This window comes from Carex rostrata, chromosome 26, assembly GCF_964058835.1.
Source record: "Carex rostrata chromosome 26, lpCarRost1.2, whole genome shotgun sequence".
Lineage (NCBI taxonomy): Eukaryota > Viridiplantae > Streptophyta > Magnoliopsida > Poales > Cyperaceae > Carex > Carex rostrata.
In genome coordinates, this window is record NC_135943.1 from 563221 (window position 1) to 581045 (window position 17825).

Sequence of the window (17825 nt, forward strand, 5' to 3'; positions counted from 1 at the left end):
TAAGTTTTTAATTTTCGTAGTCACATTAGTTGGCACTGTTAATTCTTCAACAGTGAAGAATTGGTATGTTTCAAAGAATCAAAATGAAGAAACTTTGATAAAACGGTAAAATGAAAAAAAAGAAAAGGAATGATTGATATCTTTCCTTCTAGCGAAGAAGAAAAATTATTAGGCATATTTTTTTGTCGTCGCGCGGCTGTCCATGAATGGAAAGATATTTCATCTTTTTGTTTTTTGATTTTAACGCATATAATTTTTTTTTTTTTACTTTTCGGGGCCCTTTTGAAATTTGGGGCCCAGGGCCGCCACTGAATATAAGATATTTTTGTATTTGTAAGCATAACTTTAAACATGATAATAGGAGAAGACCTCTCTACAGAGTTGAAAAAAGAAAACAATTAAATAGGCTACTAGGATTATGTATCATAAGTTATGTAATGTTTTTGTTTAATAAATTATACATGATTTTAAATTACATACATACAATTAAATTGTTACGCTATTTATACGTTAAATAACATATTTACAAATTTACTTTTCAAGTTTTTTTTTTTTTTTTTTTAACAATCTAATGTTAAGTTTGTCAAAATAACCATTGTGAAGTCACCTCTTCTAAACACTTAATTATTCTAAAAAACAAACAATATTGATCTTGATGTTCTTCTAAAGCAGTGGAGAGGAGCGCGGCTTCTCTGTTTTGGTTGTCTAGTGTCTGCTTTCTTCTCTGTTTTTCTCTGTTGTCAAGCTGGTATAAACTACTAAGTTACTAGCTTTTATACATACAAGTACCACACTCGTTACAACCATTAGGAGTTGAGAGTATCTAATGGACCTCCCAATCTTTCAATTTCTGAATGATGCAAAATATTGGCTTCATAGCAATGCAGATAGATTTACTTTTTCCGGATTAAACAAAAATGCTTTTTTTTAAAAAAAAAAAATAACACATTTTAATTTAAATTAAAATGTATAGAGAGAATCCAAGGCAGCTTCTGCCTGGGTTTCACAAAAAAAAAAATGGATAGAACAAGTCTGATCAATTTATATTCCGATAAAACGGAATACATACATATCTAAAACTGCGGAACCAATTGAAAAGTGTTAGAAATCAATTACACATGTACATGCACATTGTATATTGAATGAGGTAAATTGACTTATTCATTTTCAAAATAGTAAAATATTATAAAAATTGTAAATTTGATCCCAACATATAGCAATATTTATTTTATTTTTATATAATCGATTTTTAATGTAATTTATATTTTTATAACTTGAAAGTCTGACTCTTGTACGCGTGCGAATTAATAAATAGACAAATTGGGGGACGCTATCGTTGGACGTATGAATGAATAGGCCATGGATACAAGTTTCATACGTCGATATCATTGAAGCTTAATAAATGGGCTTCGGCCCATGTAGCCTTCTACGGAAAAGGCTGAAGAGAGAAAATAAATATGGAGAAAAGGGTTGGTTGTTTGTGCTAATAAGGACTCTCTTTTTTTTTTTTTCTTTTTTTTTAGAACCGGATAGAAGCTATCAGGTGATACATAATAAGGACTCTTTTCAAGAATAAGTATTTTTTTCTCAAGCTATATTTCTTAGGTTATTTTTTCTTGATCAATTTCATCAAAATAAATTAGATAATTTAAAAATTAACTTATGAAATTGGAAGAGACTGTTATTAACAGTATAATTTGTTATGTTATAAAGACTCCAAGTATAGTGATCTCTTTTACAACGTGTTTCCTTAATAATTTTTTCTAGAAGTTTTTTCACAGAAAAGGAAAGGGTGACTTTTTGATGATTGCAAATATTTTTTTTGTTTAGTGTCCTTGCAAAGAGAACACTTACAATTGTTTAGTTAAAACTAAAAACTGTGTTTGGCGATATTGTACCAAAAGAACATCACACTATCATTGGGCTTATCTCCAAACAAAAATCATAGGCCGATATCAGTTCACATCAAGTAGTTAAACAAGTTAATGTTACTTAACTTTCATATGTATTTGTTATAACGATTGTAATAACTTTGGACAAAAAAAATCCACGCTCCACCATATATATAGAAGAAGCATATAAAAAAAATGTCATCCATGTACGTCAACATACCAAAAATAAAAAAAAAAAAACGGTTGCGGAATAATTTGATAGTGAGTTTTGTATACAATTTTCATATATTATAACGACGCACCATAGTTATATACAATTTTCAATAGTGAGTTTTGTATTGTTTTGTTAATTTTAGTAACGGTATATAGTTGTCAAAGATTTCATGAGGAGGTGGTTGAAATAATTTGATTTGATTGGTCTTTATTTTTCTAGTGCTGATATCTTGCAGTTTTATTTTGGGCATTTTTGTATACAAGAATGGGACAGTATCCGTGAGAAATACTGTCGGTATACTCTTGCGAATATTTCCGTCGTTAATAGAAAAAAACATCTTTATGTCGGTATATTCTCACAGAAAGTCATTTTTTTTTATTCTTGCAGACACTTTCCATTCTTTTATATATATATGACTAAATAACTTTAAAAAAAGGACTTAAAATTTGATAATTTACTGGATATGGATACGAATTCGATATGTTGTTATATAGTTTGAAATTGAATTATCTAATAATCATCAAAACTAGTCCATAACATTCTAAAATGTGTACAACAACAATTAAGTACTAAGATGAGAATTGGCCAACAAATAGTAGGTACACAATAAAAAAAGGATGCTCTAACCGTCCATAATATTAAATGTTTGAGATAAACTTGACCAGCAAATAAAAAAATTCCACCTCTGCAAACCATGATGGTAATCACATGATCGCATGTGACATGCCATATTTAAGAATTTTGGAATTCGTGCTGCTTCACCTTAATTGAAGAATACATCTCTTATTCCAAGATTTACCTTCTTTCAGTACCGTTTCATGATATCAATGGCCTCATCAATTGAATTCCAAATCAATTCAAATCATGTAAATGGGAAGAAATGGCGTGTGTTCTTGATCCCATTTTTTGCAAGAGGCCACCTCATCCCAATGACAGACTTTGCTTGCCTCCTTTCATCATCCCATCCTGACATAGAACCGACCATGGTCGTCACCCCTGGCAACACCAAGTTCGATCATCACGGATCTTGGAATCCGGCCCATGCCATTTCTTCATGTGTAGTAATGCTTTCCCTGTCCTTGTATATAGATGTCTTTCCAAAATGCGAGCAAATATTGGCCTCCATGACCAGATAACAGTATTGGGACTACCAGATGCTGGTTTTGGAGTTACCGCGATTTGTGCTCCCAGAAGAGGAGAAATATGCTCGATATGTGGAAAGTATGTTCAAACCTTTGGTTGATGTTTTTGGTATCGTGGTCAATTCGTTTCGTGGGCTAGAATTAGAGTATTGCAATGACTTTGAAATGACCCAAGCAAGGCAGGCGTACTTTGTACTTTGTAGGTCCAGTCTCCCTTTCCCATACCACGGATAAGCACGGTGTTATTGAACGTGGAGCGAGGCGAAGGTGATGTAAGTTGTCTGAAGTGGCTTGATAATAAAGATGCGCGATCGGTGATTTTTGTCAGCTTTGGTAGCCAGTGCTACTTCAAGTAATTTTCTTGCAGCACAGCTTCGTGTCACCTACGTGCCATTCCATTGGATGCATGGTTTCAATGGGCTTTAAGAAATTTCCGTCCTTGTACAATTCCAAACTTGTCAAAAATATATATGTACAAAGAGGAGTGTTCAAATGTCTTCATTTTTTGTGTCTTTATTTTTTAAAACTTTAATAATTTAAAATTTAAAACTTAAAAGTCAAAATAAAATCAACGTCTAGAAATTATCCACATTAGTATGTTTTTTACAAGTTTTTGATGACAACCAAAATAAAATTGAAATGTCATGATTTTTTACACGTGCATAGATAAAATGATATAGATCATATCCAATGGTTTTATTGTGACTTATAAGTTTTAAATTTTGAAATATTAAAGTTTTAAAAAATGGAGATACAGTGGAGGCACAAAAAAGAGAGGCGCGCATTTGAACTCTTCTCATGTATAAATCAGTATATATCCTTTTAATACGAATTCATATCACCACGAGGCAACTCACTCTTTGAGTTTGAATCAGCATTGAAGCACGAGACCTTAAAAGATGGTTGTAACTTGTATGGCCGAAGGACGAGATGTTTGTGCTTTATGCAGGAAATAGGCCCATTACAATAACCAGTAGAAATTAATCATAGTACAGGTCGGTGAAGTTATGTTTGATAGGAATAATTAAAGAATAAGAGAACAACTTTTATATTATTTCAGAATGATAATAATAATAATAATTTTTTTGAATCCTATATTTTATCAGTAGCGAAACATAACCTCTTTAGGATGGAAGCGGTGCGTTCTGATGCCCATCGGACCATGTCTTGTCCTATGGGCAGTGTTGAAATTTGTTGAATAATTATTGCCGAGGGTAACCGCATATTGTTTTCATTCGATTAATTTGATAGTCTACTTTAGTATTACTTTTTTGGGTCATTCTTCATCAAAATATAATTTGATGATATCGAACTATAAAGAAACTAAACATCACAATCTTTCAATTTTTGTTCTGATCATTTGAACATTTACGAAAATTTATAGAAACTTATATAATTTCTTAATTGATTGATTGATTGTTTTCAGTGCTGATCATAAAATGGGATTCAAACGAAAAGTTATATATTATTATTTCTTGTTCGCCGATATGAGAGCAAAAGGATTAATTTATCATTTGCACGACCTTTCGCGAAACGCATACTATTTGCCTGCAACATTATCTACTACACAAAATTTAATCCATTTATTTGCGGGCCTTCTTGAAGTTGTATGGAACTGGAATCTAATAATTATCCAAATCAACATCAATATATGACTAAATATTCGTATCCATTAAAAAAGAATAATAATTGTACAAATTCATTGGACATATGAATGGTTAGTTCGTTTAGTCAATTATGTGTGAAAGTTCATGCTGTATACATATATATTCCAATAGTTGAAGACTATAAAAGGCCATCTAATATTTTGTGTAGTATATATGAAGAGCTTGAAGGGCAAAATTGTCCTTTCAATATTTTATTAATATTATCCTATATTTTTTTAAGTGATTAAATTAAACAATAGATATAAGTGACTTTAGATGAGGCAATAACTCATTTAAAATTTTTGATGAAAAAATATCTAATTCAACAAGTTATGATGGGCATATATTTAAATTTATCTACAAATTATACAGCATTGATACAAATAAGTGTCCAATATGATAGGTTATTTTTTTTTTTAAAAAGACAAAACATGGCATTGAACACACATAATATTTTTATTTGTCTTCAGCCTAAATCACAAATAAATTCTTGACCGTCACATAGTCAATTTTGGTATTTTATTTATATTAAGAAAATTTTATATTTAATTATATTTTAAATTGAAATTAATTATATAATAATTCATTAGCCATATTTCGAGAAACAAATTTTTATTCATCACTCCATAATAATTTTGGCAACAATAGCGTAATAAAAAGTTCGAGGTCAAGAGCGAATTTATCTCGAGCAAAATAGAAAAAGAAAAAAAAATATTCACATGCTTCGAAACATGTGAAAAGAAAATAAATTTGAAGAAAAAGATAGTCTCGTTTCACTAATCCAATGTGTGATCATCCTAACACATGGAAATTTCCAATAAATACCCAATTATTTTCTAGCATCTTTCTTCGAATTTATTGTAGTGACAATTTGGCTAGTGTAAGAGCTAACACCTTGACCCCATTAGAGATATCTTCTATTGATGCATACTCTTCAGGCTTGTGGCTATACCCTACAAATTCATTAATGGTCAAAATTTAGATTCTTATATTTATAAATTTCTCTATGTCCAGTGAATACTTGCAATAGCATACCTTTGTAACAAGGGATGAATATCATGCCCATAGGTGATATCCTGAAAAGAAAGTTTCAGTTCACTTAGTTTTGCTTATTTATGGAAAGTAAAACTTAAGGTAGGGCGTTGCACTGACAACCACATTTATTTGAAAACTGTGACAACTCACAAATGATTTTCTAAATCAAAGACTAAAATTGCAGTGTCATGTTCGCTATAGTTTAGATAAGATGTATATCAAATTTGACGCAATTTGAGAATAGTTTGGTCACTAATCAAGTGTTGATGGAATTGAACCGATAAAATTTTAAACTGCTCAATTTGTACATTTGTGGATACTATTTGAGCTTTCTCTAATTTTACCTTTTTATATTGATAATTGTTCGATCAGCTAGAAAATAAAGCTTTTATGTGATTAATTTTCAATATAAAACTTCTCCCTTCTTCATTTGGTCAGTCTTGGTTGGGACAAAGCTGGAATTACCTTCTACTAGCTAAACTAATACAGTACCAACCATTAAACAATAATTAAGCAAGCAATTCATGAAAAATAAGAAGGCATATTCAGTTACTGGTCCTTGAGTTTCCAAAAGAATCCTGGTCCTGAATTTCTATTTGCAACAAATTAGTACTCGAACTTTTAAAAGAGAGTTTAGTTCTGTCAGCTCGATTAACTAACACCTGTACTTTTTCTGACATGGCATCTCTAACTCACCACATTTATTTTTTCATTTTGGTAATAGAAGTTGAAGACAAAAGTCACAGTTTGGCTGAGGAGAGGCAATTTTTATTACGCTTCGAGCATACAGAACTTGGTTCATAGTTAGAGAAAGGCTGAGTTTGGTGTATCATGCTGATGTCACGACCCACAAAGACCATGCCAGCAAAATTAACAGCATTATTTAGTCAACCTAATAGAACTAAGTGAGTTACTTTCTGAAAATTTGGAAACAATTTCGTGCAGATCAAAGTTCAAGGACCAATTGTGAAATATGCTCGTCCCCCCAAAAAAAAAGAAAAAAACAAAGGAATTGTAGACTTCAAAACCTACCTGGCCATGAAAAGGGAATCGTGATAAGCTCTACTGATCATGAACTTATGACTCAAATTTAACTGCTCAGTTGCAAATTCCATAGCATCAATCACAGATTTGTCAGACAGAGCCGGTGGGTCCTGGTTGATTATTTTAAACTCTGATAGCTTGACTTGGCGATTTTGTGAAATATTAATGGCTGTTTTATGCACTTTGTCAATCACACCATTCCGCCTCTTCTCATCAATATCTCTTATATCTGAAGGACATGTGCTTAGCAGATCAATTTCAAGAAAATATGTGGCCTAATCATAATATTATTGAAATATAATTTACCAATTTCTATGTGGGATTTGCTTGGAATACTATTGATAGCACCAGGGTGCAGCTCCAAAATTCCTTTTCAAAAGTTAACATGTGTTAGTGAAGAGAAATACTAGTAATGAATTCCAATGATCCCAAATCTTTTGGCCTCTCTTATTAAGTGACCAAGGGCAATAACATAAATGCACATACCAACAGTGCCTACGGTATCAATAGACCCGGATTCCAAAACATGTCTCTCTACTGCTAACGCTAGCTCTGCTGCAGCTAATCCTGCATCGTTTCTGTAATGATCCATAACCAAAATTCATCATTTTTGTTTTTTTTTAGTTGTTTGTTAAGGCTTTAGGCTCTAACAAAAAAAATAATAATAATATCAAGCTGTAATTCATCTATTTCTCACTAGCAAGTTTTTTTGTTTTGATAGAATCAGGTGAAAACATGAAGACTTAAAATGAATATGTTGTTATGAGTATGAACTGATAGGTATTAAAACCATACTCTGTAGGGGTGGAACTAGAAACTTTTAATTGGGGTTTTGTGTGTGTGTGTGTGTGTGGGTGGGGGGCTGAAATCTAAAATGCATAATATGTGGTAGGTGGGATTGGAGCCCAAGTCTTCACAGCCACAAGGTGGAATTTCTAACCACTAGGCTACAAGTAAACATTTGACATTTTATGAGGGGGCTGAACCATATAAAAACTTTTAGAAAAATAAAATTCAATATACATAATTAAAATTTTAAATCATAGGGGTGGCTAAGCATTCCCTATGAATGAATGAAGATCCGCCCCTGATACCCTGATATTTCTAGGTAAAATAATTATAGAACTAAAACTGAACCTAAGTAGATACGAGTGAATGTCTATTTAGAAAAAGTGAACCTGCTTGGCATGAGAACAGCCCCAGCATGACCTCCATTCCCTTCGAACTCTACTTTGATACTTGCCGGTGCAGCTATTGCAGTAACTATGCCAATTGATAAACCTAATATCACACAACAAATATCCAAATCTACTATTACAAAAAATGTATGATTTTAGGAAATAATATAAAGCACAATTTCTTGGTTAGTCAGCAAAATCACAAAAGATCAAACACATTTAAATATGTGAAATAAACATCATCCCTCCTTTTTTGTAGAATCTCTGCATGAATTTAGCAAATGATGAAGAAAGGAATGAACATATGGAATAGGATCTATTTTAAAGCTTTATAATGCTACCTGAGATCACATGACAGTTTCAGCTTTTAAGGGGCATGAATTAAATGTTCCCTACAAAGTATTATTGTTTTACTAATTATTTCATTTTGTTCAGATAATCTACATAATGAGTAAAAATAATTTTTGATACCTTTGTGATTTGAGATGCTGAACAAGAGAACATATGATGTTTCTAGGATTTCTAGGGGCAGGAATGAAATATTTACCTTCCTCCTCCAGTAAGGGACCCTGCTCTATATGCAATTCGACAAAAGCAGAGTAGCTTCCTTCTGCTAAAACCATTTTGGACAAGTCATCTGGACTGAGATTGTAACCGGCAGATTTAGCAGCATCAAAAAATGAAATGTTTTGAGCATCTGCTGCTATTTTCAGGGTATTCACTAAGGCTTCACTCCCTGCCAATAACCGGCTGCACATATTATAAAGAAAAAATTGTAAAGAGCACTATTGCGAGTACCAAACTGGGGTTTTATATGACTGATGATATTGCCAAATGTGCAATCAAGATGAATAGGACCAATTTTATTCCCCATAGAAAACTTGTGCTTCAAATTAACCCTAATTTTGCCTCAATGAATGGTCACCTTAATTGAATTTTACCTTAAATTTTCCCATAACTGTGTTAATTATACCCAACTCTGGTTTATTCAACCACATAATTAAAAGAAAATAAACATAAGATTGAGAAGCTCACTATTTTTCTGTCTAATGTAAGTAGCTTGTACCTTCCCAAACAGCTGATACCAAAACGAGTGGGCTCCTCAGATGTAAACATGATAACCTCCAATGGCCTTTTGGGCTGAAAACCAGACCTTCAGAAAAATAAATAAATAAACATGTAAATAAAAACTTCAGCATAATCTATTAGATGAACAATACAAAGTTCTAGGCCATACTTTTGCCGAATTTATACAGCCATATTCTAACCTTCTGAGCACATTTATTGCTTCAAGGGCGCCCAAGACACCTACTACACCATCATATTTTCCAGAATATGGTATTGCATCTATGTGAGAACCTGTTGCAACAGCTGGAAGCCCTTTTTCAGAACCATCCCTGGAAAAAGAACAAATTGATTTTTCAGTAAGGGAAAGTTAATTAGTAAGAAGATAATCAAGCTCACGAGGGTTTCTGTTTTGATGTTTGATACTGGTACAGGGTGGAGCTGGTATTGGTGCAGGTACTTACAAAGAGAAAAAGCAATACCAAAGCTTCACAATAGATATTCCCTCGTTTAACCTCTAGAACCGGTTAAGTACCAGTAACTGTACCAGTCAAAAGTGGTACAGCTCAACAATGTTTTGTTATTATTAAACTCACCATCGACCATAAATGTTACCCACAGCATCCTCTCGAACCGAGAGACCCACATGCTCCATAATTCCTTTTATGAACCTACAAAGGCAAACGGAGCAAATAAAATTCATTAATTTAGCACAATATACCATGAGTTGTAAAGGATTTTATTTCAAGAGAACAATTTACAGTTATGATTTTGCATATAACATATACCTCCGAGCTAGATTATCCTTCTCGCTGTACAAAATTCTCGTCACAGACGGGGCTGGCGAATCAGAAAGCGTCGATAGCTCATCTATCTGAGAAATAGCTCAAATTAGCTTAAATTCGCAACAGTATGTTCCAGATAATTCACAGTAAAACCAATTAATTACGACTCTTGCCTGGCTTTGTAGCTTCTCTGATTCGACAGAGAAAGAATTCAGAGAGGAGGAGAGAATTGAGTTGTGAGAATCAGTGGGGTATCCAGAGAATTCCTCCATTGTTTTCCTCGTCGTGTCTTCATTGGTCGCCGCTGAGATTGAGTAGAAGAAAGAGATGAGAAGCAAGGTGAGAAGCGAAGTGGAGAGAAGCTTTGATGCCATTTTGGCAATTAATTTTGATCGAATTTAGGCTTTTAGCTGAAATGCTCATGTAACTTTGGCTCCTGCCACTCTTTCAGTGAGACCCGTGCTGAGCTATAACACTATACAATTTCCTCTGAAATTTGGTTACAATCCTTGTATACAATTACACGAGGAGTTCGGTGATTCGGTCCGGTGCTCGAATACTATTCTAGAGAAGATCCAAACAGGGGATTTGGTGTCTACAAATCCTATTATAATACGCGAGGGTATATTGGTCGCACCATTCATTTTTCTGGGAACACTCCTGTCAAACTTTTTGGACAAAATTGCCCTTTCAAAACTATTTGATAACTAGAGAATTAGATAACATAAATATACTTTCTTAAATGGTGTGTGTAATGTGAAAATAAATAGCATATCATTTAGTCCAAAAATTTTAGCGAGGATTATGCATCTTTCAATTTTGCCATTGAGATTAGCTTCTAGTATTAATTTCATAAGCAACTAAAAACTATTTGGAAAAATAAGCAACTCAAATTCTGCCGACTAAATTCTAGAAAATAAGAATAAAAAAGTATGAATATTATAATAAGAAAATACTTTTCCATTTTTTTTTTTGGCTTCACCAAATCCTCAAATGAAAAAGACAAATTTTATTATAAGTTTGAAAAAAGTACGAAAATAACATTAAATACAGACAATTAAAAGAAAGAGAAGACACAATTATATACAAAAGGAGTTACTTTAATACTAAAATATGTAAAATTAACGATACATTTGGATCGTACAAGAATTAGTCAGCTGGAATTACTATGAAAATTGACAGCACAAGGTTAATTTTGTCATTTACAAATTATTGAGCTGTTCGGAGAATAATTTAAGCTGCTCGAAGCACACATGTTGATGACGTGTATAGTTAGGTACGGACTAAAGAAAAAGTTACTAATTTTGGCTTCTTCCGTTTGGAATTGATAAAAATTGCCCAAGGGCTTATTCTCAAAAGAAAAAAAAAAAGAATTGATAAAATAAATTGCATTATGTCCTTGGAAAAGAATTGATAAAATAAAAGAGTATTTGTTTTGTTCATCCCCACCTTAAGTTACCTCGCTGTAAAAGATAGCTAACGGGCCCCTGGTCTTTGTAAATAATTTTCTCCTTTAATATAATTGTTAGCAGGTCTATATATGCCGCTAACCTTACAAAAACATAGCTATGGGAGTACGGTGCATAAGCAGGGACAAACCAACATGCAGTGAATTAATGGTGTAAAATTAACTCTCATACTCATGAGCATTGAAAATTTTATACGATTGATCTTTTATATGATTAAGGCGAATTTAGACTTTTTAGTCTTTACATTTCTTGTAAGAGTTACAGAAATTATTTCTTGGTTCAATGATGTCACTTTTGATTAGTAACTGAAGATAGAAATAATTGTCTTCAGTTACTAGTAAACCCTTCTCGAAAGAGCAGGTGGATGTTTTCTCTTTTAGCAGTTAAAGTAGAAAATTAAATAATTCATATATGTATGTATGTATGTATGTATGTATATGCTCCATTGTAACTGAAGGTAAACATCCAATTGCTTCATTTACCAGCACTTTCAGTTGCGGGCTCCACGTCACTACGAGGCCCTTCTCTCCTGGATTTTCAACAAAACCTTTAGGAAGTGTCTTCTGCTCAGCTGCTCGCACAACCCACAAGAAGTATTTTCCACTGTTTTTGAGACCTTCAGCTAGTTCTAGCTTCCATTTGCTTGTTTTGTATGGAGACAAAACTACCGAAGGAGACATACACAACTGAGTTAGCTGGCTTTGCATTGAGCCACTTCATGTACGCATCATCTTCGGGTTCCCAAAGGTTCATGCCATAAGCATTGCTACCGTTGGCTGTTGGTAGGAATGGCAAACAAGGACCAATAGCTCTTACATGGAAGTAGTCCTTGAAGCTTGCTATAGGCTGTTATTGGAATAATTATAGTAAGATCTCTGAATTCTGATTGAAATGGTTCTACTTTTAGGAGATTACTACATTAGTATGTTACTAAGGTTATGGTGATGAATTTTTAATTTTTAACTTGTAAAGCAAAAAGAAAATGTCTATGCACAACAGTATACTGTACAAGACTAAACATGTTCAAGTCGTGCACCATAGACATTAATTTCTATATGAATTAATTAATCTTTCAGAAATTCTAATATCGATTCGATTCCTCAAAAAAAACAAGAAACTCTATATTGATCTCAAATTATCAATACCTACAAATAAATGGTACGCTCAAATTAAGTACCCACCTTCATCTCCAATTCATCAAAAGAATTGAGGAGACCAAGCCTTTTTTGTTGAAATTGAGCTGATTCAAAGCAAATTCAATAACAGCCGGATATGACCGATCCTTCAATGCAATTGATGGAAAGTCAGACCGCTCCATTGGCGGTAGCCCAAACATGTCAACAGCTGCCCCGGACTCGAGCACATCAAGACTTCCTCTGTTGAAGTGATAATAGATAGAAGTTATCGCACATGACTGTGTCGAGAAGGCAATGCTAGGTAGTCCTACAGATTGCGCTACTTTATCACCCCATGCCATAAGCATATCGAAAACCATGCATGTACAAGGCTCCATTGATTGGTTCTCTTTCTCGATAAGTTCTGCTAAGGTCCTTGAACCGACAACCTCCAATGATTGTACAAGTGTCTGAAAGTTTGGGGCTGAGTTGGGCCCACCTTCATCATAGCCGTCAGAGATGGAGGCAATGGAGACATTGGTGCTGGGGTTTGAGATTTAATAGAATTTTTAATGTAAGAGGTGGTGACTAATGTAACTCTTAGGCCCTACGAAGCCAGATCCTTCGCAAACTGCAACATTGGGTTAATGTGGCCTTGTGTAAGGAATGGAAGGACAAGTACATGAGCTGCCATGGTCGAGCGTAAGAACAAATTTTCTAGCTTTAGAAGAGGAAGGGGATGGTTATAGAGCTCGGGGGAGACCGGGAGAGAGAAGTAGAGCGGGGATTTTTCAAGACAGGCCAATCTACAAGACCAAAATTTGTGTTCTTGGAGTTGAAATACTTGAGAGTGTAAGCTTTGACTCTAGAAAATTTTAAGTTTTTTCTGAGACCTCTAGCAATGTTAGATGTTTGATTTTGTGAGAGAGTCCATGTACCAGCTTGGTACTGAACTTTAAAATACACTCAGAAATGGTAGAAAAAACAGAAAAATATGAAATTTGTTTCTGTTTGTTCATGAAGATGTCCTTTATTTGCTCATAAAACAGTTTGATCAAATTCAATGTGCAGATATGGTTTTAATTTTGGTTTGTATAGAGTGTTGTTTTGGGCTGTTTGGTACCAGCATTTTGCTAAAACCTAGATGGAAACCACGTGTCAAGAGGAGAGATTCAGATTAATTACAGTCCGTTAGATGAAAAGCAGATGGCTGGAAAGGAGCCATCACTGCAGTGAAATTAAAGTGTTAAACGCTTCACAAATTATATATATAAAATATATATCAACAACATAGCAATTAATTAATTAGTATTAGTAGAATTTTCTTTGCTCCCTGGGGCAGCGACGATATGAAAATGACACAGAAAGTTTTATTTATTTTTTCCCCTTTGTTGTTCTTCTTATCATGCTAAAATTCTTCAAATTAAAAAAAAGGAAATTAATTAAGTAGAACCACAGATTAAAGATGCAAATAGACAAAGCACTGAATCAAGGAATTGAAAAACAGGAAATAAATCAGCTGTTATTTTGATCCCAACCATTCAAATTTTCCATGTGTGAATCTCAATGAAGAAATTTTTTCATGCGCAAATTTCAACAAAGATCAACCGTTGGGATCATAATAACAGCAGATTTATTTCCAGAAAACATTGGTGGAATCAGCACATAAGGTATTAGGAATACTAATATATCCGCAGAAAGCAGATTGATATTCCATTAATCCAATATATATATATGTCATTCCATTATTCCATTAATCAGCACATGCATAAGCAGTACATATTGATATTGTTAAGCCCAGACATATAGGCAAGTGTAAAACTAATGGCCTTGCCTTATCAGCTAATGCGCGCAATTCCCTAAACTAAGTTTTGTTCAGTTTTCGAACAAATTTATGTCAGTGAATACGTCTAATAATGGAAATCAGAAATGATTGTAGAAAATTACCTTATTATGTAACACTCTAGTTTATTCCAAAACTTTTTTAAAAATGTTTAAGAAGCATTATCTCCTGAAAAATCAACTTCATGTTCACTAATAGAGATCTAATTAACATTATAATGAAATTCCCAAGCATGCAATTAACCAAACTTCAAGTCATAACATGGAATACTTAAAAGTGTTTGCATTTGTTATTAACTAATCATAAGTTTAGATTCTAAATTTCAAAGCCTAAACATATGTCCTCCAATCATGAAGGCAAATCTAGGATCCCCTTAATTACCTAAATACAAACCTTTTGAAGCTTTAGACGCTTCTCAGCCATTTCATTGACATAAGCTACAAATTCATTAAGAGCATTATCAGAACTTCCACCGTCACTAACTGCAAGTTTTGCCAATTCTTTCCATTTTGCTGCATTCTCCCTAATCTGGCATCCTTTTTCTCCATCCATAATCTCCTCAACACATCTCATAACCTCATCCCTTTGTACGAACCCTTCTTCACCTGCCTTTGCTCTAAGACCAGTACCCCACATCTCCTCTATGAACTTTGCATTAGTTGGTTGATCGGTCCATTGTGGTATAGCCAGCATCGGCACGCCAAAACATATTGCCTCCAAAGTAGAGTTCCAGCCACAATGTGTGAGGAAGCATCCGATCGCTTCATTTGCTAGCACTTTCAACTGCTGGCTCCACGTCACTACGAGACCATTGTCTCCTGGATTCTCAACAAAACCTTTTGGAAGTGTCTTCTGCTCAGCTGCTCTCACAACCCACAAGAAGTACTTCCCACTGCTTCTGAGACCTTCAGCTAGTTCTTCCATTTGCTTATTTGTTAAGGATACGGAACTACCGAAAGAGACGTACACAACTGAGTTAGCAGGCTTTCCATTAAGCCACTTCATGCACATATCATCCTCCGGTTTCAAAAGGCTCATGCCATATGTGTTGCCGGGCCCATTGGCCCTTGGTAGAAATGGCACACATGGGCCGATAGCTCTTGCATGAAAGTAGTCTTTCAGGACTGTCATCGCCTAATTCAAATTGGAACAGTTTATGGTGAGAATTATTGAAGGGGCAAGTACTAATTAAGGTTTCGAAATAATATATACCTAATGAAGCACATGATCAATATATATATTTCTTTGGAACGAATTTTGGATGAAAAGTATCAATCTTTACATTGAATCTTCCACTGGGAATTACTGAACACGTACTATGATACTATCCATCTGTAATTAATGTTTCTGTTCTTTGATATCTAAAGAGATATACACAAAGGTAAAAAACCAGAACTGTGATGTTAATCTTATCAGATGAATATAAAAGGAATGTTGCATGTGATAATGCCTTTCTATTTTTGTTGGATTTACTAATTGACCTAAGAGGAATGATTATTATTGTCTGATGCAATTTCGATATCCGGATCATCAATGCACGTCTTAGAGCGCCTCTTGGTTAACCTAGTTGTATCAGGCACAAACTCAAGTATGCACCTTGTTGAATCATGATGCAGAGTTCATATTTATCAATAGAAAATCGTGATTATATGGCATGCTGCTGTTTGTGGGTGACCCGTAGGTGAAAATATTCCATATAACTGTTATCACCTGCCTCGATCGATCCTACTCACTACAATCATTAGCAACATATGTTGCAAAGCAGTTCAGTGCTTATTAACTGGTGAGTAAATATGCAGATGGTACAACGCTAATTAATAATCTCAAAGCACATAAAAAAACTTCTATTTCTACATGTAAACATTTTAAATTAAGTATATACTGATCCATTTGGTCTTACCTCTGTCTCCAATTCATCAAAAGAGTTGAATAGAACCCAGTCATCTTTGGTACCATTAAATTGATTCAGATTTACTTCAGTAAGAGTTGGATATGGTCCATCCTTAACTGCCAAAGACGGAAAATCTGCACGTTCCATCAACGGTAGCCCGAACAACTCTACTGTTATTCCCGGCTCTGGCACATGAAGGACCCCTTTTTTAACCTGATGATAAATGGCACTTACAGCACAAGATTGTGTCGAGAAGGCGATGCTAGGTAGTCCAAAAGACTGTGCTACTTTATCACCCCATGGTGAGATTGTGTCAAAGACCATACACGTAAAAGGCTCGGTTGATCGATTGTATTTTTCAATAAGTTCTGCTAAGGTCTTTGAACCAACAACCTCAAGTGAGTCATTATAGGCCACAAGGTTCGGGGCTGATTGGATCCCGCCTTCATCATAGCCATCAGAGATGGAGGCAATGGAGACGTTGCCGATTTGAGCTTTGATAGAGTTGGTAATTATGTAAGAGGTGGTAACTAAAGTGACCTTTGGACCCTTGGAAGCCAGATCCTTAGCAAACTGCAACATGGGGTTGATGTGGCCTTGGATAGGGTAAATAAGGATCAAGACATGAGCCATCTTGCAAAATTTGTGAATATTTTTTGGTTGTTTTAGATTTTGAAGGTAAGAGGCGCCGGCACGCTTGGGGGGGAGAAGCTAGAGATCTTCAAGAGAGAAAGAGAGGAACAACTTGGCAGCCTCTGCCAAGGATTTTAAGAGAGAGATTTTTAAAACGGAAGGAAGAGTTTGGCAGCATTTACCAATATTTTTGATAAAAGAGTAAGGGTATATGGTTATCTTTTAACTGAGTTTACTTTATTTGGAGTTAAAATAGGAAATAAAGAAACAGTAATTATTTCACTCATTATTTATTTCTCTTTTTATATATCTTGGTTGGTTCATAAAAAAGGAGAAAAAGAGAGGTAAAAGGTAGAAATGAATGAAAAGAAACCAAAATTTAGGTTTACTAGATATCACTGTATATTCCATTATTTTTTTAATTAAAGGATGGGCAAAACATCCTCCATTAATTTTATCTTTTTATAATATTCAGCCAAATAAGATTATTTCTAAATTCCTTCTCTAATTCTTTTCTTCCACTACCCTTAAAGAATTAAAGTGTTAATAACCCGGACCAAAGAAAGTTTTTTTTTTTCTTTTATCTACGTCTCCCTTTATATTGTACAAGAATAATATCATTTTTCTAAAGTAATAACAAAACTATGCATGCATTCATTGAGAAGTGTCTGTCTGAATTTAAATTATAAAGGACACAAAAATATATATGTGCATGAGTTTGGATAATATTCTGAACTTGTGTCTTTAGATTCAGACATAATTTTGCTGTTTATTAAAAAAAAGTTACTAATTTTCTTAAAAAAACTAGTTAGAAGAAAACAAAAGAATCTCAGTTATTCAGTACATTACAATTAAATGAGAAGATACAGTACA

General features: G+C 34.0%; 3 protein-coding genes across 3 annotated transcripts; all 3 read right to left on the bottom strand.

Annotated features, from left to right (window-relative positions):
* Positions 1 to 5643: 5643 nt before the first annotated feature.
* UAH (ureidoglycolate amidohydrolase) lies at positions 5644 to 10499 on the bottom strand. The gene is made up of 12 exons (XM_078292649.1): positions 10175 to 10499; positions 10005 to 10090; positions 9813 to 9887; positions 9420 to 9548; positions 9218 to 9304; positions 8699 to 8901; positions 8152 to 8254; positions 7460 to 7551; positions 7280 to 7342; positions 6962 to 7202; positions 5930 to 5970; positions 5644 to 5847 (listed from the first exon to the last, which is right to left on the bottom strand). Exons 1-12 carry the CDS (start codon positions 10373 to 10375, stop codon positions 5750 to 5752), a joined length of 1419 nt encoding a protein of 472 aa, XP_078148775.1. The 5' UTR covers positions 10376 to 10499; the 3' UTR covers positions 5644 to 5749.
* A 390-nt stretch (positions 10500 to 10889) lies between these two features.
* Positions 10890 to 13279, bottom strand: LOC144544043 (indole-3-acetate beta-glucosyltransferase-like). Its single transcript, XM_078292463.1, has 5 exons — positions 13218 to 13279; positions 12687 to 13128; positions 12139 to 12316; positions 11953 to 12041; positions 10890 to 10910 (listed from the first exon to the last, which is right to left on the bottom strand). The coding sequence occupies exons 1-5, from the start codon at positions 13277 to 13279 to the stop codon at positions 10890 to 10892; spliced, it is 792 nt and encodes a 263-aa protein (XP_078148589.1).
* Positions 13280 to 14698: 1419 nt separating this feature from the next.
* Positions 14699 to 17018, bottom strand: LOC144544222 (indole-3-acetate beta-glucosyltransferase-like). Its single transcript, XM_078292650.1, has 2 exons — positions 16329 to 17018; positions 14699 to 15562 (listed from the first exon to the last, which is right to left on the bottom strand). Exons 1-2 carry the CDS (start codon positions 16950 to 16952, stop codon positions 14810 to 14812), a joined length of 1377 nt encoding a protein of 458 aa, XP_078148776.1. The 5' UTR covers positions 16953 to 17018; the 3' UTR covers positions 14699 to 14809.
* Between the last annotated feature and the right edge of the window lie 807 nt (positions 17019 to 17825).

Bases quoted from the DNA above. Each gene is read 5' to 3' on its own strand.
- UAH (XM_078292649.1), bottom strand. From the start codon at position 10,375: ATGGCATCAAAGCTTCTCTCCACTTCGCTTCTCACCTTGCTTCTCATC. The intron at 9,549-9,812 runs GTGAGTTTAATA...TTCTTTTTCCAG, and splicing joins GGTAACATTTATGGTCGATG to GGATGGTTCTGAAAAAGGGC. The intron at 5,971-6,961 runs GTAGGTTTTGAA...CTTTCTTTTCAG, and splicing joins GATTCCCTTTTCATGGCCAG to GATATCACCTATGGGCATGA.
- LOC144544043 (XM_078292463.1), bottom strand. From the start codon at position 13,279: ATGGCAGCTCATGTACTTGTCCTTCCATTCCTTACACAAGGCCACATT. The intron at 13,129-13,217 runs GTTTGCGAAGGA...CTCAAACCCCAG, and splicing joins CACATTAACCCAATGTTGCA to CACCAATGTCTCCATTGCCT. The intron at 10,911-11,952 runs GTAAATGAAGCA...CTTATTTTCTAG, and splicing joins GCCCGCAACTGAAAGTGCTG to AATTTAGTCGGCAGAATTTG.
- LOC144544222 (XM_078292650.1), bottom strand. From the start codon at position 16,952: ATGGCTCATGTCTTGATCCTTATTTACCCTATCCAAGGCCACATCAAC. The intron at 15,563-16,328 runs GTAAGACCAAAT...AATTTGAATTAG, and splicing joins TTGATGAATTGGAGACAGAG to GCGATGACAGTCCTGAAAGA.